The 25,059-nt window shown below is 44.8% G+C and overlaps 1 protein-coding gene across 4 annotated transcripts in view; it reads right to left on the bottom strand.

Annotated features, from left to right (window-relative positions):
- sestd1 (SEC14 and spectrin domains 1) overlaps window positions 1-25,059 on the bottom strand; it is a 218,177-nt gene that overhangs the window by 132,355 nt on the left and 60,763 nt on the right. For all 4 annotated transcript variants that reach the window (XM_038789283.1, XM_038789284.1, XM_038789285.1 and 1 more), the window contains one exon: window positions 7,715-7,828. In XM_038789283.1, coding sequence (XP_038645211.1) covers window positions 7,715-7,828 — 114 coding nt within the window. The remainder of the gene's footprint in view (window positions 1-7,714; window positions 7,829-25,059) is intronic.

Below are 25,059 nucleotides of genomic sequence, written 5' to 3'. Positions count from 1 at the left end.
CAGTAGCAACTCTCCAAAGCTTCTTCCAAATCCGAGACCATTACCATCTAGAAGGACAAGAGCAGCAGATGGATGGGATCTTGACAACCTGCAGGTTCCTCTCCAAGCCACACACCACCCTGCCTTGGAACTATGTCACCATTCCTTCACTACTGCTGGGTCAAAATCCTGGAACTTCCTTCCTAACAGCATTGAGCCTGCTTAGTCGTTCAATTTGATCATGACAATTACCTAAGAATAATTATCCCTTTACTTAAACACAGAGACTACATTTGATAGCTTCCAAACATGTAGCAGCTCTCCAGTTTCCAATGAATTCTTTATTGCTGCACAGTTCCATTAGTTCCACCTCACCCAGGCGGCCGTTTTTCAATGATAAGCTTAAACAATAAGTGTTGTCAGCCTAATTAATCATGAGACATGACAGCCAAATATAATCCTGTCTGTCCCCGAGATCGACGCATGCAATTTCTGGCAGCACTCAATGAACAGCAACCGGAATCAGACACTCGACCCATTTTTCACTCTTAATAGCCCAATGAACCCAAAATCAGCTGTAATCTTCAAATTGTCTCTTGCAAATCCAGCCGATGTAAGCTTACCAATGTCAAGAATCAAAGTGGCTCAATTCCATGCTGAGCAGTTCACCTATACATTGACCCTTTATGTACTGCCCTGTTGATTCAGTTCTATTATCAACAGTAGGCAGGTGGACAGCCTGTCCCATTCATAGGTATCATTGACATACTCCACAAGGAGAGTTTGGACATCGATATCTCATACTGCAGATCTGATTAATTAATTTAACAGCACATGATTATCATTGCACCAAATAGATTACAGTGAGAGAACACTGCAATAATAATAGAATATTCATGGCTTCAAAGAAAATCTTTCCATGCTCACATAAATTAAATTGGCAACAAATTCCATTTATTGTTTAATATAATTTAACGTTTAAGTGATTGCTGCATGTGAAACATCCTACATTAGCTGGATAGTTTACTGATCTTAGTCTTTCGTTGGTACTGTACTTTGCTTAAAGAAGTACAACATTAGAGGTTATAGTTTTTGTTGAGCAGATTTTTGGCTCTAATTTGTGACTTGTAAAAGTACCAATAATAGGAAAGATATAACAGTACAGAAAACCATAGAAGGTATTCAGTATGTTTTTTAAATAAATTTAGAGTACCCAATTATTTATTTTTTTCCAATTATGGGGCAATTTAGCATGGCCAATCCACCTAAACTGCACATCTTTGGGTTATGGGGGTGAAAGCCACGCAGACACGGGGAGAACGTGCAAAATCCACATGGATAGTGACCCAGGGCCGGGATTCGAACCCGGGTCTTCAGTGCCACAGTCCCAGTGCTAACCACTGCGCCACGTGCCGCCCCGTTATTCAGTATTAGTTAGATTAAGGTAAGTAGAAAATATTTTCCAGCATTACATCAGAATCTTCTTTGCTGAGAGATACAGTACAGAATTTCAACCCTCCTCCAAATTATAGCAAGGTCAAGAAAAGAAGCTGACATAGGTAAAACGTTGCCAGGTTATTGGCTCAAAATCAATTTACCTTATCAGTGCAGTGACCATTATTTTTCCTGAAGCAGTTTTGTGACTCCTTACAGAAGGAGGACACAAACAGAAATTCACCAGGTTAATTTTCCTCGTCTTGAATAAAGACACTGTTGCATGAGAAGACTAGATGGATAGTTAAATACTTTATTAATTTAATAAAAAGCAAAGTACTACAAATGTAGGAAATCTGAAATAAAAACAGAAAATGCTGGAAAGATTTAGCCAGACTGCTAGCATTTGTGGAGAGAGAAACAGAGTTATTAGGTTGATAACCTTTCACTCAGGGTGTCTGTGGTTGGAGTTGCAGTTGGTGTGAGTGGTGCTAAAGTCAGTTGTCTGTTGTTTAATGTGTTTTTGGATCTGTGTAAGTCTGCTGTCTCTGGCATGGGGATATAGGGTGGGTATAGCTGCGGGCCACATAAGTAGGGGGTGGGGTGCGATGAGAGTCAAGCAGCCGGGCCGAATTGGTTGGATGCTGAGACCCCGAAAGAGAATACAACATGGTGCCCAGTTGGGGGGAGTGGGGCGGCAGCGGGAGCATGCACAAACTCTGGAGTAGCTGGAGTGGCTTAAGTGTTGAGGCATGACAGCAATGAGATCTCGGATGCAACCTGAGTAAGAAGGATGCATATTAGCTTTGCCTATCCCTGAAGCATAAAGCAATTGTGCCCTCTAACATTCCTGAGACTCATGCTCATTAAATTGGCCATCAAGAGCTAACCCTTAGCAATGCCAGTTACCCATAGTCTCAAAATCAAGAAATGAGAGGAGTACTCAGGGTTCACTTGGCTACACGGAATCAAGAGCCATTTGGCTTGTTTCTGTGCCGGACCCCACACCGACCAGTCAGGGTCCTTTTGGGCCAGGATTCTCCGCAATTCCGGGCAAAACTGGCGTCAAATCCGGCGACCCTGGCGTCAACGGGCCTCAGTCATTCACCCCTTCCCCGGGGGCTAGAACGGCGCCCGAGTGCTGTGCGCTGCTCCGGCAGCTACATCGCCGGCGCAGGTCTGCGCATGTACGCCACGCCACGGGTGTGGCATATTGCAGACATGCACCCAAAAGTGCATGCGTGAGGTCACGGATGCACTTTATGCTGGTCCTTTGATCTTGATACTTTCCACCTGGACTTGGCCCAGCAGAACAAGAGGGCTACGGGCTTTGGCAACATAGCTGGTCTGTCACAGGTGCAGTGGGTAATTGACTGCAGCCATGGCACCCTCTGAGTTCTTTGGCACCAGAGAATCCTCTTTATAAACTGGAAGGGGTTCCACTTCCTCAATATGAATCTGCTGTATCACCACCAGATACGTTCCATATAAGTGTGTGCCTGTTTTTTAGGGAGTGTGCATGATAGTTACATGCTCAGCCAATCACAGATCTCTGGCATTTGCGAAGGTCACCCCAGGCTACAGAGATGGCACGTAGGGAACAAGGGATATCCCCTCAAGTCTTGGACGATGATACCAGTGCAGAGGCCAGAGACCACAGCAGAGGCCAGGTGCAACGATGCTCAAAATGTCACCCCATCTGTCATCGAGCGGTGCATAGGCTTCCTAAAGATGCGGTTCTGCTGCCTAGACATATCTGGTGGAGCTCTCCAATATAGCCCCAGAGGGTCCCCCACATCGTCGTGGTCTGCTGTGCTCGACACAACCTAGTTCTGCAGCAGGACGATGCCCTTCCTGATGATGACCTCAAGAAACAGAATGTGTCCTCAAATGTGGAGGTTGTTCAGGAGGGAGTCAAGTAAGAGGCCGCTGAAGATCTGGACAATGGAGACCTGGCGGGGTGAGAGAGAGCATGTTTGAGTGAGATTCAACCATACATTCCTTTGCTCTAGAGGGGGTTTAGGGATGAGGGTCTAGGGTTCAATAAATCATGCCTGAGTCCTATAACTGTGAATGAAACATTCGCACGGAGAAGGCCTTACCGTCTGGCGGACATTGAGGGCCAGTGAAGACAACCTGAAGGGGAGAAGTACCATGACACTGGGAGGAGGATTAAAAAATGTGAGAAGTTAAGATGGTGAAGAACAATAATATTTAATTGAGTGACATGTCCAGATTTAACAAGACTGCGCCCCCTAACTTAGGCCTAACTTCACCCCTGTCCACGCTGTTCCACTACACATCCTTACACTTGCGAACCCTCCCACTATGTCTAGGTATATTCCCAGGATGTACATCAGAAGGGGAGGCAGCCTACTGGCTTGTATGCCCTGTTGCCTGAAATGCCCTCAATGGGCAGCCTCTGGAAGGCTGGGATCTGTCTTGCCCCTGCCTACTTTCGGGTAGTACAGATGTTGTAGTGTTCTGCCCCTGTGCCCGAGTTATGACTCAGGAATGGGGGATTCAGATTGACTGGGCCCTCCCTGCGCTCATTGGTCCCTGAGTTACCCCATGGGCCAGCGGTGCAGCTGGAGTGAGCTACAGAAGCATCAATGTCATCTGGCGTTGCCAGTCCTGGAGTCCTGCCATTGGCTGAACCAAAGAGGTGAAGCTGTCAGCTCTGGTCCTCAAGCACTGAGCCATGCTTTGGAGTTCTTCCATCACGGATCTGACTCTTGCCCAAGGCTTTCCATTGCGGATGCCAATCTTGCAGTGTTGGCCATGCATTTATCACACTGTCTCCTGCAACAGAAGGCTATGGGACTCCTTCATCCGGCCTTGCAGTCGCTGGAGTGTCGCTGCCAACCATTCCTGGCATTCCTGCTCTGCCTTTACATCTCCAGCAGCTGAGGGACAAAACGTGTCCAGAAGCACAGCACCTGGCTGAGGCACAGCTGAGTTCTAGGGTCCAACAGACCTCCCTGGGACATTCCTGCCTCCACCTGATGTGCATCAGAAGCAGTGTGGTGCTCACCAGATAGTTACCCAGAGGTTTGCCTGCTAAGATCACCCACCGAGGTGGTGTATCTCTGTGGTGGTGAGGGTGATATCCGTGATGCTTCATCAGTGTCCTCAATGGTCATGCCGAGGATGGGCAGTGGTACACTGCTGGTTGATGGCCCAGGCTCTTCGAGTGATGCTCCTGCAAGACGATGAAGTATATGGCCTGGTCAAGAGTTTGGACTACAGATTACACATTTGAGTTTGGTCATCTGAATGAAGGTGCAGTGGCTCATCACATTTCTCACACAGGCCCACCTCGCTCTCAGCACAGGTTCGCTCCTGCAATCTCCATGGCTTTCTCCTCGTAGGGAGTCAGGATGCTCAGATAGGACATCCCACCGCCTGTCGTCTCGCGCTCGAGGCAGTTGTGGGAACAAATGGGGATGATATGAGTGTGAATGATACCTGGCATGTGTGAGCACTGCGCGTTAGCAGGGAAGAGTTCTGTTAAGTGCTGGGGAGGGTGTGAGGAATCTTGAGGGAGATCGAGCGTTGGGGCCCTGCTAGGTGGCAACGTCTGGGATTGAGGGACAATTTGAGGGGTGACATAAAGGCGGATTGCAGAGAGCAGACAGGGACCCTGGCAGAATGGATTAGGTTCTTCTCTTGGTCAGGCTACTGGCACTAACCAGTGCAGCGACTATCTCCCAGGTGGGATTTGGCGCCTTGCTAGATTGTCGCCTGCCAGACCAGGGGTATATTGTTGCCTGTCTCTCCCCTACGGCATCCAGCATACAGGTGAGGGTCTGCCTAGTGAATCAAAGAGCTGTTTCCTTGCTGCCATCCTCCTGACTTGAATAAGAGCAAGTGTTGTGCAACCGTTTAAATGCAGCACCCCCTTCACTGAAGTGCTCAGATGACCCCCGAGGCGAGTAAATCAGACACCTCGCGCCTCAGGCGTGGGGAAAAATAAATTCTCCTAAGTGCCTGAAAATTGTGATTCAGATTGTGCTGCTGGTGCCGGTGGGAAACACACCGATTGTGCAACAAATTCCGCCCGGTGTCGAAATGAAGTGCGAACGGCAGTATCATGGACAGCTGCCATCTGAAAGAAGCGGAAAAGCGATTGACAGAAACCAAAACCTGCAAAGAATAAAAGAAACAAAATGGGAGCAGAGCTTAACTTAATACTTAAGTTTTCATTTATAAATTCTGGCTGGCACAGTGCCATAGAATTAATTGTAAGTGTACTTTATATAGTATGCAGAGTAAGCCAATTAAAAATTAACTATCATAAGTAACTACTATACATGGAAATTGCTAATATAGTAATATCTTAAATTCAGCAGAGATTATATTTAAAATTCCATTGCCATATAAATGTCATTCATAGTTCACAGGATCATAAAATAGTTAAGGCTGAGGGAAGCCATTCAATCTAACTTGGTTCATTCATCTAGAGTTGCCCTCATTGTAGCAACTATTTGATGTTAGTACTAATACATTGACAAAACTGACACCATTCGCCTTAATACACCTCTAAAACCGACAGCTACTTCTAGAACCTGCACCTGCATAGTAAGACGTGAAAATCCAGAAGAGTGTGCACTGTTGAAGACACCTAAAATGCAATCTATTTGGCATCATCGAACTGACAAGAATCTCCACTCTTGCGCTTTAATTTCACTTTAAAAAGCCTTGTTAAAGTCACACTTTGTTGAATGAGGTGTAACTAGGTTTTTGAACAGAGTACGAAGTTCAATAATTATTGCAAAACAGTCTCACTGACAGAGTAATTTTATATTTGTCAAATATCAAATTTCTCCGTTATAATAAGAAATTCTATACAGTATTCAAATAAAGTTCACTTTTAAAAGTTTATTTTAGCTTCTAACTTGATCCTGTGTGTCTGTCCTGATAATTTATTTTGCTATGAAATTTTAAAATTAAAAATGAAGGGATTTAATGATTTTTACTTCCTGGCTTACGATCTGAGAGAATGCTTCAATATGGCTGGCTGCTTACCCTGCTTGATCACACCACTGTTGCTGATCGCCTGAAGGTCCCCTCGACTTGGTGCCAGATTTAAGCTGACGCCAGGAAAAGGGAAGTTGGCTCTATAGAGATAATTTTACCTTTGTGGGCAACATTATTATAGGTCAACGATAAGTACCGCTACTTCACTGCTGACTGTAAAACTAGCCCATCGTATAAGAGCACAATAAATTGTTTTTGGGACAATGTCGCCACGCCGTCGTAAAATCTGTGGACTTTCACGCCAGAAAAACTTCAGTGAAAGGGCCACATATTCCTAGTCCTGCAGGGGGCTAACAGTGAACCAGCTTTTGCTGCAGATACGGGCCCCCGCACTTACCGGTAGAGGCCGCGCGTGCGCATGGCAGCGGCCGCACCGCGCTCTGTGGCGGACTCAGACCACGGAACTGGACCCTGAACATAGTTCCCCCGATCGGCCACGTGCCTGACCCTGACCACCCGTCCAAAAATTGCCCAGCCGCGTATAAGGCCCCCTCTACCCTCCGGTCGGGATACTAGTGTGACGACTGAGTCCGCAGCCGCCACGCTAGTATCCCGACTGGCAGGACCATGTTAGATCCATGCCGTCAGGACTTTGGCCGGTCAGGGACAGAGAATAGCAGGGCGGGCCTCCAGCAATGGCCGCAGGTAGGTGATATGGGCGCGGCGTTTCGGGGTTCCGGAAAAATCAGGGAACCAGCGCCGGTCCCGATTCCATGCGGGGAAATGGAGTCTCTGCCCTGGCGCCGACCGCGATTTTCGGTGCTGGGGTCCACAAACTCCAGCCCATTATCTTTCTTTCATATTTTATTAACTTTAAAGTATAAAAAAAACTAAAATGCCCAATCCTAAGAAATAGATCAACTTTTAAAAAAAGTTCAGTTATACCAATTCTTTCAAATTTGAAAATAAGAATTCTCTTTACTTAACTGCCTGAATAGTAATGTAGAAAATTGAACCTGTCAGCTTCTGGTTTGTATAAAGCAGCAATCCTGTAACTGTAAACCTTGTGGAGCATTCTTAACAGAAATATTGATATACAATAAACAATATCAATTATAAAGATCCAATTATTAAAATTCTACCTTTCACACCAACTATAAATAACTTTCCATCATGTGATTTTCAGAAAGGCAGCAAGAAGATGAGTTCCATGCTGAGTGTATATAAAATGAATGCAAAATAATACTGCAAGCTGTAAACCGGGTTAAACAATTGTAAAAACAGGGTACCTATGTTAGGAAACACATCAGTGTTCACATACCTCAAATCCAAGTCTATCTTTCTCCTTCCAGAAGCAGAAATGAGTCACTTTCTTGTCCCAGAATTCATCTGGTTTCACCACACACACTAAAGACACTTCAGCAGGAATCACGTTCTAGGTAACAGAAGAAAATTTCTATCACTTTCACAAGTGGAGGTTTAACATTTTCCCCCCAAACTTTAAGATATTGGAACTATTACATATTATTCGTAATACCTGTGAAGAGAGCAAAAATAGAATTATGGCAGCTCTGTTCAAAATGGTCATCTATTTTTTTCTTCCACACAGCCACTGCCAATAGTGACAGGAGAAAAAAGTATAAAACATATAATACATACAATCTTTAGAAATATCAAGGAGTTAATTATTCTCGAGTTCCATATGAATTTGTGAATGGAAGCCAATTGACGCATTTATTTAGTTCTTGATTGCTACTATAAATATGTACAAAGACAATTAATAATAGATTTAGACATGAAACAATGCTTGATCTTGGGTTTTAAAACCAAAAATGATAAATTCCATCAATCTCCCCAGTCATACAAGTTACTGGAGTGAAATTCCATGCTGTTAGTTTTTGAGACCTAAAATCACCTGACTGAAGAGCAGATTTGGACAGAAATCATGTACTCTGGTTTACCCACTACAAAAAAGTACCTGAATTTTTAAATGCAATGTAATTATTTCCATTCATCCTGCAACAATCCCTGTGGGGAACCATATACCAAATTAGCCAATCTAACAAATAACTTGTAAAGAAGAAATTATAAGCAAGATTTCACTTTTTGCAATTTTTACTTTTAAAGTTTAACAGAAATCCGAATTAACACAAATTAAAGATAAATTAACAAGCCAAATGATGCTTGAAATAAATAAGGCAATTTTTACTTTACATAGTCGATACAGCAAAGAATTGTCTTCCACAAGTTCAAGCATTCCCCTTTAGCATATATGTCACTGTGTAGCTACACAGTTCCACAATATGCTGTTCTCTATTCATCCAGGTGTCCCATCTGACAACAGCTTTCACCTGACTTTCACAGATACGATTAGCATCAGCAAAGCACACTTCTACAAACCTTCTCTTTCTCTCGGGTCATGACAGTCCTGAGGGTGTAACTCTCCGAATTCCTTTATAACTGACCAACCAATAACACCCTGGATAATGGTTTGGCCACTTTTGTGAAAACAAACCTCTAGATTCTATGCTTCTTGGTAAAAACTGGGTGGCGTGGACAAGTCAGGCCGAACGGTCTGTTTTCATGCTGTAACCTCTATGACTCCAATTCCCTAAACCTCTCAATTCCCTCCCGCTCCCACACCCTGTACGTGGCACCCAATCCTGCCGGGACAAATCTGTGATTGCCTCAGATCGACTCCCAAAAAGGCATGCCCGTGTGACTAAATGTGCCTTCAGTTCTTTTATTATAGTGTGAACCTATGTGAAAGATAATGGCCAGTATTACAAAGTAGTTGGTTACTGCTTCGAGATAGATATCCTACGTAATCTCTTCCCTCATTATAGCTTGCTGTCAAGGAACCTTGTGTGCGTGTAACCTGGTGTACCTCTTGAATGTGATTAGCACGGTGCCCCGAGTGGGAAGGTTAGACGTGTGACAAGTGTAGTTGTCCTGAGACATGGAAGCAGGCTGACTCCAACCTCTTTATTCACCCTGAACATACTGATCTCTGGAATGTCTGGTGATTATCAGATACAAAAGGCCCAAGTCTGCAGCAGTTAACCAATACATCAGGGGCTGGAAGCCAGTTCACACAGCACTGTCTAATTGTCCCTGATATTGTTGCAAATGAGCACTGTACTCTCAAGTCACAGCCAGCAGTTGCTAAGTTTCCTCAAGAAAAACATCAAGCTTTGATTAGTATTCCTTGAATATTCTTCTCTTCAGGCAAGCTCCTGATCTAGGTTGCACAAATCGGCACGGTGGCACTGTGGTTAGCTCTGGTGTCTCAGAACTCCAGAGACCCGGGTTCAATTCTGGCCTTGGATGACTGGCTGTGTGGAGTCTGCACGTTCTCCCCCTGTCTGCGTGGGTTTCCTCCGGGTGCTCCTGTTTCCTCACACAGTCCAAAGATGTGCAAGTTAGGTGGATTGGTCATGCTAAATTGCCCATAGTGTCCAAAAGGTTAGGTCGGGTTACTGGGATACAGGGAAAGGGTGGAGGCGTGGACTTGAGTAGGGTGATCTTTTCAAGGGCCTCCTTCTGCACTGTAAATTCTATCTATTTATCTATAACCCATTGACAATCTGTTCCTTAGCCTCTACTGGAAGGTGACAGATTCCCAGCTACTTCTTTGTGCCTGATGAATCATTCAGTACAACATTCTTGCTAACTAATTGCTCTAGTGTAAAAAGAAGCGAGTGTATGGAAGTGCAAATGTAAGTGTCACATGGGCCTGATGTTGGAGGTAGTGGCAAAGGAGTATGGGACCTTAGTTGAGGTCTCATGGCTGGATCTGATACCCTATGTAATTATTATTACCATTAGTCAATGCTGATCACATGGCTGTCATATGAAACAAAGAGGTTTTACGTCTGCTGCTGTTCATTATTCTTTCTCTTCCGCATTGTCTCCTACTGTATGTGCATGGATATCAGTGAGGGCAGAATAGGGTTCAACTGAAATGGTGCTTCTTCCCCCATCCCCGCAGTACTCGCATTCAAGCCTTGAGTAGCAACCAATTGGCATCCATAGAACAGTACCTCAAGACGCCAATCCTTCAGGTGCGTAAGAAATTTGATATAAAGTAAAAATCCAATTTAAAACAATGAAAATAATGCTGTCGGTTCTTACCACAGTCTTTCTGTGCTGCCCTATCAGAGTACACTGTCATGCAATCAAATGTCGATGTTACTTCCAAGATTCATCCCTCCACTACAATAAATACTTGGATGTTCCCTGGAATGATTTTACTGTGCCTGGTAAACAAGATAATATATCTCCTATGATGACATATGCAATGCATGAACACTTACGGCAGACATCAGAGGTATTTTTGCACTGGTGCAGATTTGAAATGTTTTCAATGTCATGTTGCACCCCTTATAATTCTGAATAGCACGGCTCTTAAATTTCTCTACTCCAAGGACAATCCTAGATTCTCCAATCTCTGATTACAACTCGTATTTTCCTAGTAACTCTCCTTTGTATCCTCTCCAAAAGGTTTTGATATTCTGCCCAGAATTGTACACAATATTATAACTGAGGCCAAGCCAGAGATTTGTAAAAGGTTTTATCATAACTTCTGTGTTTTTGTATTAATATTTTTTAACGTGCTAATGGAGTATGGGCATCACTGGTATGACCAACATTTATTGACCATCCTTAATTGCCTTCGAGAAAGCCATCTTCTTGAATCATTGCAGCTCTTCAGGTACCGTTCATCTAACCATGCTTGAGATAGCGAGCTCCAGGATTTTGACTCAGTGATGACAAAGCAGTAGCAATATATTTGGGTCAAGATGGAATGTGATGAGTTTTTAAAAAATTCTTTCATGGGATATGGGCGTGTTGACAAGGCCAGCATTTTTTTACCCACTCCAAAGTACTCTTCAACTAACTGGCAGACAGTAAAGAGTCGATAAGACCATCAGACATCTGACCATAATTAGGCCATTCGCCTCATCGGGTTTGCTCCGCCATTCAATCATGGCTGATATGTTTCTCATCCCCATGCTCCTGCCTTCTCCCCGTAACCCTGGATCACCCGTATTAATCAAGAACCTATTTATCTCGGTCTGAAAGACACCCAGTGAGTTGCCTCCACAGCCTTCTGCGGTAATGAGTTCCAGAGATTCACCACACTCTGGCTGAACAAATTCCTCCTCATCTCTGTTTTAAAGGATCATCCCTTCAGTCTGAGGCTGTTCCCTTGGGTTCCAGTTTCTTCTACTCGTGGAAATATCCTCTCCACGTTCACTCTATCTAGGCATTTCAGTATTCTGTAAGTTTCAATGAGATCCCCCTCTCATCCTTCTAAAATCCATCGAGTACAGACCCAGAATCCTCAACCGCTCCTCATATGACAAGTCCTTCATTCCGGGGATCATTCTTGTGAACCTCCCTTGGACCCTCTCCAAAATCAGCATATCCTTCCTTAGAAACAGGGCCCAAAACTGTTCACAATATATCCCAATGGGGTCTGACCAGAGCCTTATACAGCCTCAACAGTACATTCCTCCTCTTGTATTCTAGCCCTCTCAACATAAATGCTAATGTATTTGCCTTCCTAACTGCCAACCAAATCTGCGTGTTAACCTTAAAGAGAATCCTGAACTAGGACTTCCAAGTTCATTTGTGCTTCTGATTTCCTAAGCCTTTTCCCATTTAGAAAATAGTCTATACCTCGATCCAGCAAAGTGCATAACTTCACACATTTCTACACTGTATTCCATCTGCCACGTCTTTGCCCACTCTCCGAGCCTGTCCTTCTACAGCCTCTCTGCTTCCTCAATACAAACTGTCCCTCTACATATCTTTGTACCATCTGCAAACCTAGCAACAATGCCCTTAATTCCTTCTTCTAGATCATTAATGTATATCGTAAACAGTTGTGGTCCCAACACTGACCCCTGCGGAACACCACTAGTCACCAGCTGCCATCCTGAAAAGGACCCCTTTATCCCCACTTTCTGCCTTCTGCCAATCAGCCAATCCTTTATCTATGCCAGTACCTTGCCCTTAACACCATGGGCTTGTATCTTATTTAGCAACTTCCTGTAAGGCAACCACACGTGTAGTCACATGTAGGTCAGACCAGGTAAGGGTGGCAGATTTTCCTTTCCTAAACATCACTTATTTTCAATTAATTTACGGGAGGTGGGTGTTGCTGGTTAGGCCAGCATTTATTGCCCATCCCTAGTTCCCCATAAGGTGGTGCTGAGCAGCCTTCTTAAACCGCTGCAGTCTCTGATGTGTAGGTACACCCACTGTGCTGTTAGGGAGAGAATCCCAGAATGTTGCCCCAGCGACAGTGGAGGAATGGCGATATATTTCCAAATCAGAGTGGTGAGTGACTTGGTGCTGTAGTTCCCAGGTATCTACTGCTCTTGGCCTTCTAGATGATAGTGGTCGTGAGTTTGGAAAGTGCTGTCTAAGGAACCTTGGTGAGTTACTGCAGTGCATCTTGTAGATGGTACAAAAGGCTGCCATTGTTCGTCAGTGGGGAAGGGTTTGAATGTGTGTGGAAGGAGGAGCAATCAATGCTTTGTCCTGTATGGTTTCAAACTTCTTGAGTGTTGTTGGAGCTGTCTCATCCAGGCAAGTGGAGAGTAATCCATGTGAAGGGCCGATGGTTCGATCCTCTCTTGTAGGAGATGGTCATTGCCCGGCACTTGCGTGGCACAACTGTAACTTGCCACTTGTCAGCCCAAGCTTGGATATTGTCCAGGTCTTGCTGCATTTGGACATGGACTGCTTCATTATCTGAGGAGTCATGAATGATGCCGAACACAGTGTAATCATCCACCAACATCCCACTCCTGCCCTTGTGATTAAAGGTAGGTCATTGATGAAGGAACTGAAGATGGTTGGGCCTAGGACACTACCCTGAGGAACTCCTGCAGTGATGTCCTGGAGCTCAGGTGATTGACCTCCAAACGCGACAACCATCTTCCTTTGTGCCAGGTATGACTCCAACGAGTGGAGCGTTTCCCCCCACTCCCCCGCCGATTCCATTGACTCCACGTTAGCTAGGGCTCCTTGATATCATTCTCGGTCAAATGCTCCTTGATGTCAAGGGCAGTCACTCTTACCTCACCTCTAGGATTCAGCTTTTTTGTCCATGTTTGAACCGAGGCTGTAATGAGGTCAGGAACCGAGTGCCCTGGAGGAACCCAAACCGAGCGTCCGTGAGCAGGTTATTGATGAATAAGTGCCGCTTGATAACCCTGTTGATGACTCCTTCCATCACTTTGCTGATGACAAGAGAGTAAACTGATAGAGCAGTAATTGGCGGAGTTGGATTTGTCCTGATTCTTGTGTACAGGTCACAACTGGACTATTTTCCACATTTCAGAGTAGATGCCATTGTTGTAGCTGTACCGGAATAGCTTGGCTAGGGATGCGGCAGGTTCCTGAGCATAAGTCTTTAGTATTATTGCCGGAATATTATCAGGACCTATAGCCTTTGCAGTATCCAGTGCCTTGAACCGTTTCTTGATATCACGTGGAGTGAATATATTGGCTGAAGTTTGACATCTGTAATGCTGGGACTCTCTGGAGGAGAGAGAGATTGATCATCCACTTGGCACTTCCGGCTGAAGATTGTTGTGGATGCCTCAGCCTCGTCATTTGCATATATGTGTTGGGCTCCTCCATCATTGAGGATGGGGTTATTTGTGGAGCCTCCTCCTCCAGTGAGTTGTTTAATCGTCCACCACCATTTACGCTGGATGTGGCAGGACTACGGAGCTTAGATATGATGAATTGGTTCTGGCATTGCTTAGCTCTATTACTTTCTGCTTATGCAGTTTGGCACACAAGTGGTCCTGTGTTGTAGCTTCACCTCGTTTTTCGGTATGCCTGATGTTGCTCCTGCATACTCTCCTGCATTCTTCATTGAACCAGGGTTGACCCCCTGGCTTGGTGGTAATGGGGGATATGCCAGGCCAAGAGATTGCAGAGTGTGGCTGAATAAAATTCTGCTGCTGGTGACGGCCCACAGCACCTCACGGCTGCCCAGTCTCGAGTTGCTGGATCTGTTCGAAGTCTATCCCATTTAGCACGGCGGTAGTGCCACACAACACGATAGAGGGTCTCCACAAGGACTGTGCGGTGGTAGCTTCTACCGATACCGTCATGGACAGACGCATCTGCAGCAGGCAAATTGGCGAGGATGAGGTCAAGTATGTTTTTCCCCCTTGTTGGTTCCCTTACCACCTGCTGCAATCTCAGTCTAGCAGCTATGTTCTTTAGGACCCAGCCAGTTCGGTCTGTGGTGGTACTGCCAAGCCACTCTTGATAATGGACATTGAAGTCGCCCACCAAGAGCATGTTCTGCCCTTTTGCCACCCTCAGTGCTTTCTCCAACTGGCACTCAACATGGAGAAGTACTGATTCATCAGCTAATCGTGGACGGTACGTTTTCTTGTCCATGTTTAGCCTGAAACTATGAGACATCTTGGGGTCCAGTGTCAATGTTGAGGACTCCCAGGGCAACTACCTCCCAACTGTACACCAATGTGCCACCCGCCACCTCTGCTTGGTCTGTCCTGCCAGTGAGACAGGACATACCCAGGAATGATATGGTGCTGTCTGGAATAGTGTATGTAAGGTATGATTCTGTGAGTATGACTAAGTCAGGCTGTTGCTTAATTGGCTGGGGGGGGGGGGCCTGCCATGCAGAGCTGGGGCCAATCTGCGGTGTGTGCGTGTTGGGGGGGGGGGGGGGGGGGGGGGGGGGGTGGTGCTCGGGGCCAACCTGCGGTGCTTGTAGGGGGGGATTTGCAGAGCGGGGAGTGTGACAGGTGCGGGACTCCGCTATCAGGCTGCTCACTCAAGATGGCGGCCCGATATCAGGAAACCCTTGTATTCCGCAAGGCCATGCATAAATTTTCATGCCGTGGATCACTGAATTGCATTATGCTTTATGACCGCAAGGAGTTCGTAAAACTAGTGCAATTCAGTTGTGGCGGGAGAATATCATTCTACCAAACGGCTAATCCAGCCCAGTATATCAGCAGCAATTTCACCCTATGCAAGCTGGCTGCTTTGAGAACTCAGCCCAGAGCAAGAAAAGCTGTATGAACCCCCAGTAAACTGTGTCTGCAAAAACGTCTGTTTGAAAAAACAGATATTTCACCTCAAGTCAGAAATAACCCCAAAAAAGTGCCTGGTGTGGTAATCATGACTGTATTTTGGTAATAGTTTTTAAAACTGATAGGATATTTGGGAAGGGTTAATTCTGAAGTAAATAAAATACAGAGCTTTGGAACTGGGTAAATTTAAATACACTGTGTATAATCATCAAGTAAATTAAGTCTATTTCTAGTCGACTTTATTGCGCGTTTTATTGATTAGTAAACATTTAGTTGTTTAAAATCATCACAAAAACATCTGGGAAATCTTTCTCTGGTCTTCACATCTTTCCTTACATCATACCAAATGCAAAATGCAGTTGAGAGCAGGTGTTTCAAGTTTCCCTTCTGGGATTTGGAATACCCTCACGTTTAACTGAATACCAGCTGTGTTCTCAACATTGCCAGCATGCACTATGTCATTATCTAAAGACTTGCAAATGGAATTGAACACTGCAAAAATCCCCACTTCTGACCTTATGATGGAGGGAAGGTCATTGCTGAAACATCTGAAGATGGCTGCACCCTATGACACTGTCCTGAAGAACCGCTGCATTAATATCCTGGGACTGAGATGATTAGCATCCATCTTCACAGCATCTTCATTTGTGCTAGATATGACTCCACTCGGTGGAGAGTTTTCCCCTCGATTCCCACCAACTTCAATTTTGTTAGGACTCCTTGATGTCATACTCAATAACAACTTCTCATGTGCTATACCACCTTGAAAGATTTTTGAAAAGGCTACCCCAGTTCCCTGTGCCTTGCATACCCCAGCATTTCCAGGCTATATTAAGTCCTCATTTAAAGTTCTAGTTGAGTTCCTGAAAACTACAACTTTAAGTGAAATTACTTTGTGAATCAGATTTTAACATTACACCCAAAGTAAAAGCTGTAATTACATTCTGTAGGACTTTTCATGTCCGAAGAACATCATTGAAATATTACACCCTGTAAATTTGAATATCCTAAATTCCTGTATTTGAAATAGCTTTAAAAACATAACTAATTTCAAGATATGCTAACTTTTTCTCCTCACAGAACAACTCTCTCCCGCAGCCCAACTCTCACGGATCGCTTCTCCTCCCAATTCTCCCGCTCACCCTTTCCCAACTTTCCCACTTGCCCCTGATGGAGTCCTGGGGAGCAGGATGGAGTCCTGGGGAGCGGGAGGGAGTCCCAGGGAGCGGGAGGGAGCCCCAGGGAGCAGGAGGGAGTCCTGGGGAGGGGAAGAGGCCTCTCCAAAGTGGCCCCAATTGGCTCCACATACTGACTCCACCACAAAATGATGCTGAAGCTAAAGTCCCAATACTATATGCGCATATCAGTCCTAATATACCTGCAACACGAACACAAAAAGTGCAATGTAAAACAAGGACTAAAGTGTAATACCATTTAGATCGTACTGCTTTTCCAAGTGTTTCTCCCAAAGTACATCACTTTACGTTTAACCTGCACATGTCCCCCATTTCACCAGACTGTCCATGACCCCCTGATGACCATCATGCTTATTACTAGGAAAGGAGCAGTCACCTTGTTGGGAGTTTTCTATAAGCCCCCCAATAACAGCAGAGATGTGGAGGAACAGATTGGGAAACAGATTTTGGAAAGGTGCAGAAGTCACAGGGTACTAGTCATGGGTGACTTCAAAACAACCATGTTCCCAAACATGGAGTGGAAACTCTTTAGATCAAATAGTTTGGATGGGGTGGTGTTTGTGCAGTGTGTCCAGGAAGCGTTTCTAACACAGTATGTAGATTGTCCGACCAGAGGGGAGGCCATATTGGATTTGGTACTTGGTAATGAACCAGGGCAGGTGATAGATTTGTTAGTGCGGGAGCATTTTGGAGGTAGTGACCACAATTCTGTGACTTTCACTTTAGTAATGGAGAGGGATAGGTGCGTGCAACAGGGCAAGGTTTACAATTGGAGGAAGGGTAAATACAATGCTGTCAGACAAGAATTGAAGTGCATAAGTTGGGAACATAGGCTGTCAGGAAAGGACACAAGTGAAATGTGGAACTTGTTCAAGGAACAGTTTCTGCGTGTCTTTGATATGTATGTCCCTGTCAGGCAGGGAAGAGATGGTCGAGTGAGGGCATTAAAAATCTTTGGGGGATAGGATCAAGGAAAACTCCAAGGCCTTTTATGTGAGAAATATGAGAATGACTAGAGCGAGGGTAGGTCCGATCAAGGACAGTAGCGGGAGATTGTGTATCGAGTCTGAAGAAATAGGAGGTTTTGAACAAGTACTTTTCTTCAGTATTTACAAACGAGAGGGGCCATATTGTTGGAGAGGACAGTGTGAAACAGACTGGTATGTTCGAGGAGATACTTGTTAGGAAGGAAGATGTGTTGGTCGTTTTGAAAAATTTGAGGATAGACAAGTCCCCTGGGCCTGACGGGATATATCCAAGGATTCTATGGGAAGCAAGAAATGAAATTGCAGAGCCGTTGGCAATGATCTTTTTGTCCTCACTGTCAACAGGGGTGGTACCAGGGGATTGGAGAGTGGCGAATGTCGTGCCCCTGTTCAAAAAAGGGAATAGGGATAACCCTGGGAATTGCAGGCCAGTTAGTCTTACTTCGGTGGTAGGCAAAGTAATGGAAAGGGTACTGAGGGATAGGATTTCTGAGCATCTGGAAAGACACTGTTTGATTAGGGATAGTCAACACGGATTTGTGAAGGGTAGGTCTTACCTTACAAGTCTTATTGACTTCTTTGAGGAGGTGACCAAGCATGTGGTTGAAGGTAAAGCAGTGGATGTAGTGTACATGGATTTTAGTAAGGCATTTGATAAGGTTCCCCATGGTAGGCTTATGCAGAAAGTAAGGAGGCATGGGATAGTGGGAAATTTGGCCAGTTGGATAACGAACTGGCTAACCGAAAGAAGTCAGAGAGTGGTGGTGGATGGCAAATATTCAGCCTGGAGCCCAGTTACCAGTGGCGTATCGCAGGGATCAGTTCTGGGTCCTCTGCTGTTTGTGATTTTCATTAACGACTTGGATGAGGGAGTTGAAGGGTGGGTCAGTAGATTTGCAGATGATACGAAGATTGGTGGAGTTGTGGATAGTGAGGAGGGCTGTTGTCGGCTGCAAAGAGACAAAAATAGGATGCAGACCTGGGCTGAGAAGTGGTAGATGGAGTTTAACCCTGACAAGTGTGAGGTTGTCCATTTAGGAAGGACAAATATGAATGAGGAATACAGGGTTAATGGTAGGGTTCTTGGCAATGTAGAGGAGCAGAGAGATCTTGGGGTTTATGTTCATAGATCTTTGAAAGTTGCCACTCAAGTGGATAGAACTGTGAAGAAGGTCTATGGTGTGCTAGCGTTCATTAGCAGAGGGATTGAATTTAAGAGCCGTGAGGTGATGATGCAGCTGTACATAACCTTGGTCAGGCCACATTTGGAGTACTGTGTGCAGTTCTGGTCACCTCATTTTAGGAAGGATGTGGAAGCTTTGGAAAAGGTGCAACGGAGATTTACCAGGATGTTGCCTTGAATGGAGAGTAGGTCTTACGAGGAAAGGTTGATGGTGCTAGGCCTTTTCTCATTAGAACGGAGAAGGATGAGTGGCAACTTGATAGAGGTTTATAAGATGATCGGGGAATAGATAGAGTAGACAGTCAGAGACTTTTTCCCCGTGTGGAACAAACCATTACAAGGGGACATAAATTTAAGGTAAATGGTGGAAGATATAGGGAGGATGTCAGAGGTAGGTTCTTTACCCAGAGAGTAGTGGGGGCATGGAATGCACTGCCTGTGGAAGTAGTTGAGTCGGAAACGTTAGGGACCTTCAAGCAGCTATTGGATAGGTACATGGATTAGGGTAGAATAATGGAGTGTAGATTAATTTCTTCTTAAGGGCAGCACAGTAGCATTGTGGATAGCACAATTGCTTTACAGCTCCAGGATCCCAGGTTCGATTTCGGCTTGGGTCACTGTCTGTGCGGAGTCTGCACGTCCTCCCCGTGTGTGCGTGGGTTTCTTCCGGGTACTCCGGTTTCCTCCCACAGTCCAAAGATGTGCAGGTTGGGTGGATTGGCCATGATAAATTGCCCTTAGTGTCCAAAATTCTATGATCTATGATTAACCGAGGACAAAAGTGCAGCACAACACCGTGGGCCGAAGGGCCTGTTCTGTGCTGTATTTCTCTATCTATCTCCTTAATTTATTGATTTGTCACATTTACCAAGGTACAGCGAAAAGTATTGTTCTGCGTATAGTCCAGACAGATCGTTTCACACATTGAAAAAAGATAGGACATGCATAAATACACAATGCTAAATACATAGGTACAGGCATCGGGTGAGCACATGGAGTGAAATACTGTCCAGTAGAGAAAACGTGTGAAGATATCAGTTCAGTCCGTAAGAAAGTCATTCAGGAGTCTGGTAACAGCGGGAAGAAGCTGTTTTTGAACCTGTCAGTGTGTTTTCTCAAACTTTTCTATCTGCTGCCCGATGGAACTAGTTGGGAGAGAGGAATAACCTAGGTGGGAGGGATCTATAACTATGCTTCCCGCTTTCCCAAGGCAGCAGGTGGAGCAGACAGACTCAATGGATAGGAGGCAGGTTCAAGTGATGGACTGATCGGTGTTCACGACTCTCTGCAATTTTGTACGGTCTTGGGCCGAGCAGTTGCCATAGCAGGCTGTGATAGAGTTGGATAGGATGCTTTCTATGGTGCATCTGTAAAAATTGGTGAGAGTCAATGAGGGCATGCTGAATTTCCTTCGATTCATGAGAAAGTAAAGGTCCTGTTGTACTTTGTTGCTCGTAGCGTCAACTTGGGTGGACCAGGACAGATTGTTGGTGATGTGCGCACCTAGGAATTTAAAGCTGTCAACCAACACGTGGTTAGCACTGTTGCTTCACAGCGCCAGGGTCCCAGGTTCGATACCCGGCTTGGGTCACATTCTGTGCGGAGTCTGCACGTTCTCCTCGTGCCTGCGTGGGTTTCCTTTGGGTGCTCCAGTTTCCTCCCACAGGTCCCGAAAGACATGCTGTTCGGTGAATTGGACATTCTGAATTCTCCCTCTGTGTACCCGAACAGGCGCCGGTATGTGGCGACTCGGGGCATTTCATAGTAACTTCATTGCAAGTTAAATGTAATTGCAAGTTAAAGCTAATAATACAATAGACATTATATTACCAATTCTCTTGGGAGCAGCATTAAAGTCAGAACTTTGCCTTCTATGCCTCAACATGCAGAATGTTGTAATATTCTTGTAATTACATTACAACATACACTTGTAATGTAAGCCTACTTGTGACAATAAAAATTATTATCTTCACCTTGGCCCCGTTGGTGCAGGCAGGAGTGTGTATGATACTTTGATTCCTGAAGTCAATAACCAGCTCTTTAGTTTTGCTGACATTGAGGGAGAGATTGTTGTTGTTACATCACGCCATCAGGTTCTCTATCTCCCTCCTGTACTCTGACTCATCGTTGTTCGAAATCCGACTCACTACGGTCGTGTCATCAGCAAACGTGTAGATGGAGTTGGAGCCAAGTTTTGCTATACAGCTGTGTGTGCATAGGGAGTATAGTAAGAGGCTAAATACACAGCCTTGCGGGGCCCCGGTATTGAGCACTATCGTGGAGGAGGTGTTGTTTTTTATCCTTATTGATCGTCTTCTATGGGTCAGGAAGTTGAGGATCAAGTTGCAGAGGGAGGAGCCAAGTCCTCGGTTTTGGACTATGTTGGCAAGTTTTGTATCGTCTGTAAGAATGCCAAGATTCTCAGTATGCTTCTCCAGCATGCCTGCAAGTCCTTGATTAGATCTAGCAAACTATCCATCTCCTCCAGTGTTCGAATAAAAATAATATGATGATAAGGCAAGTAATAAAACTGTACAAAACATTCTGCATGTTGAGGCATAGAAGGCAAAGTTCTGACTTTAATGCTGCTCCCAAGAGAATTGGTAATATAATGTCTATTGTATTATTAGCTTTAACTTGATCAAGCACTGGACTGTTCTTGAATTTAAGGATTGTGTTGGCTAGTCATTCAGCTTGTTAACTCTGTAACTGCTACGTGTTCTTTTAAATAAAGTAAGCCAATCTACTCACTACACCCTATATTAGTTCAGCCTCTTTTAGAATCTTTAACTTCAAATTTAACACTCGGAGAGAACATTGATAATTGGGTTTGCTGGCAGCTGAAACTGCCTCATCTACTTACGCTTTCTACAACATGTCCAGCTCAAATTACCATGTTGACAGCATAAACATCAGCACCAAATTACATCTTGGTTCCTCTCTGTATTTCTCTTCTCTTTCGTCGCCCTCTAGTACATCACCTTGTTTCATACTCTGCCCTGTCCTTTAAATCTTCAAGTCTCCCAAACATCACCTTGATTTGCTCACTGAGGTCCCACCATCCTTTCCCCTTTGGCATCTTCAACAATTTCAATCTTAGCTCTTCTTGTCTTCTCACTTCGCACCATCCTCTGTGATCCTTTAATCTCTCCTTGCAAATAAAAGCTCCAACCCACATTCAGAGCCACCCATTCAACCTTACCGCCTGCCATAATCTGGAACAGCTCAGGTCACCTCTGACCAATTCTTTGTAGCTCACATCACTAACACTCCTATCTGTGTCCATTCCTGATATAAAACTCTCCCTAAGTTATTTAAATACGAACAGTTTTAGCTGTTTTCAACCACTCCCTCACCACTTTAATGCTTGTGTTCCCAAATAAAGGTCGATTCACTCTCATCCTCCTTGATCCCCTGTATGGCACCCAGCTTTGTTCCCTCAAATTGAAGGATTTGAGCTTATCTAGTGCACAACTGCTTAACCACCATTGTCAAATCTGACTAAACAGCATCAAGCACGAGCATGTCCTACTTCCTTCTGTCAGAAGTATTCAATATTCCGGAATCAATCTGGGGAGCAAAGAAAGCCTTTGGTTTCCATTGTCTACTATCAACTGTCTCTTTAAACCACCTCCCCTGCCCTCTTCAACAAGCAAGAGGAGTTTATGGAGAAGGAGGCAATCCATTCAGTAAACCCTGTGCTTATGCCCTATTCTTTTACCCACCTAGTCACCCACAAGGATTAATGCTTGCTTAGCCCTAAACTTCCGATTTCTATAGCCTTTTTTTCCCACCACATCCTATCATGCCATCTCCAAGCTCATTTTGGCCCTATGACACACATCCTGCGACTTTGATCCCATTCCCATTAAACAACTGAAGACTCAGCTTCCCTTCCTGGCTTTTAAGATTACTGATATTGTAACGTATTGCTGCTTTTCAGACACTTCCTGCTCCCTTTTAAAAGTGCCGTCATCATCCCCTTCCATAAAATGTTTACCTTGACCCAAGGCAATGCAAACTCGATCTCTAATTATGTTTCCTCTTGAAAGTATTGGCATCTTCTAAATCTATGATTATTAGTCATGGAACATAAACTTTGGATCTCTCCAATTAGAAGTCAAACCCTGTCTCAGACCTGAAACAACCTTAATCAAAGTTACATGTAACATTGCCTGCAATTGTCATCACATGCATTGTCTCACCTAGTCTTCCTCAAACTCTCTCTTGTCTTTGACATAATGATCACACCATCTTCTACCAATATCTAGCTCAGTGGGATTGCCTTCACTTGGTACCATTCTTGCAAATACAATTGGAGCTGGAGCATCCCCATCAATCGCCACTCCGCGCAACTCCACATTGTTATCTTGAGTTCCTCAAGGATTTATTCTTTCACATCTGACATTTGACAACAATATTTGCTAATATGAGTCAGCTTAAATATATTTACTGACAACACCCAGTTCTTTAGCTCTAACTCTCGCTCTACCCTTATACTAGTCTCTTATCGAATCAAAGAAAGGTTACAGCACAGAACGAGGCCATTCGGCCCATCTTGTCCATGCCGGCCTGAGGACACCCAGGTGCCCTTTCTAATCCCACCAACCTGCACATGGTCCATAGCCTTATAGCCCTGTAGATTAGAACACTTATTCAGGATTTGGACTCAATTCCTTGTTATTGTAATGAGATAACTCAATTGATGCAAGACACATCACATTTTCTTGGCTTCAGGATAGCAAAAGAATCAACACCTCTCCATATCATTTCAATGTTTGACAGGAGGGAGAGTTCCATGGGCTGGAAATATGGTCGTGGATCCAGGATTCTGGCAACATCGGGAGAACTGGGCAATAAAGCCTTGCTCCCATCTTTCCCACTTCCATGACCATTCCTCTTGACTGATGCCCCTCCAGTCTGATTTCTCTGTCCTCGTGTGCCGTTTTTGGTACCAAATGCTCACCAGGTTTGTGTGAAGCTAGACATGGACAATAATGACACCTCCACCACTGTGACCAAGTGTGCCCATCACCTGACATTCCTCCACCTCAACATGACTGGGCCCAAGAGGTCGCTGAGAATTACTTTGATTAATACAAGCTACTCTACTGCTTGGGGCACTCTTTAAACCAGCTGCAGAAGATTACGAGACAATTTCAAGGAAGGAAATCAGTGGTGAAGTCCTAGCATTCAGAGTAAGAGTACAGGGGTTGGTTAGCACAGTGGGCTAAACAGCTGGCTTGTAATGCAGAACAAGGTCAGCAGCACGGTTCAATTCCTGTACCAGCCTCCCCAAACATGTGGCGACTTGGGGGGTTTTCACAGTAACCTCATTGAAGCCTACTTGTGACAATAAGCGATTATTATTATAAGTGTCTTGAGGAATTGGAAGGAACTTGGATTAGAAGGAATGTGGGAACATAGGGAAACAGATAAAGTGGAATTTCAGAGTACTGAGAATGGGTCTGGGAGGAAGTAAGAGCACAAGTAAGATGGTAATTGTGGGGAGACACAAACACAGCATATGCAAGTACCGAGGCCTGGGTGTGAAGCATCAGTGCAGCATTCATGAAAGTGTGATTTCACATTTTAACACTGTTGGGAGACTGATACCAGTATGTGATGTTTATATCTGGAAGCACAGCACAGGGAGATCTGGTAGGAACATTTCAGGATCTGAGGTAACAGGTACCTGGTAAGATGTCAGTGAGATATCAGGATGCTAGGCCAGCATTTATTGCCCATCCCTAACTGGCCTCGAGAAGGTAGTGGAGAGCTGCCTTCTTGAACCGCTGCTGTCACTGTGGCCTAGTTGCCCCAGTAGTGCTGTTAGGGAGGGATTTCCAGGATTTTGACACGGTGACAGCGATATATTTCCAAGACAGGATGGTGTGCGGCTTGGAGGGAAACTTCCAGATAGTGGTGTTCCCATGTGTCTGCTGTCTTTTTCCCTCTAGATGGCAGCAGCCATTGGTTTGGAAGGTGTTGCCTAAGGAACATCAGAGAGTTTCTGCAGTACATCTTATGGATGGTACACACTGCTGCTAATGTGCGTTGGTGGTGTGGGGAGTGAATGGTGTGCCTATTAAGTGGCTGCTTCGTCCTGGATGGTGTCAACCTTCTGGTAAGTCTCAGTTACTCACTGAGGATTCCTAGCATCTAACCTGTTCTTGTAGCCACAGTATTTTATATGGTTGCAG

Source organism: Scyliorhinus canicula, chromosome 2 (genome assembly GCF_902713615.1).
Source record: "Scyliorhinus canicula chromosome 2, sScyCan1.1, whole genome shotgun sequence".
Taxonomy (NCBI): domain Eukaryota; kingdom Metazoa; phylum Chordata; class Chondrichthyes; order Carcharhiniformes; family Scyliorhinidae; genus Scyliorhinus; species Scyliorhinus canicula.
Note: the sequence above shows the minus strand (reverse complement) of the source record. Positions and strands in the feature narration are given on the sequence as shown.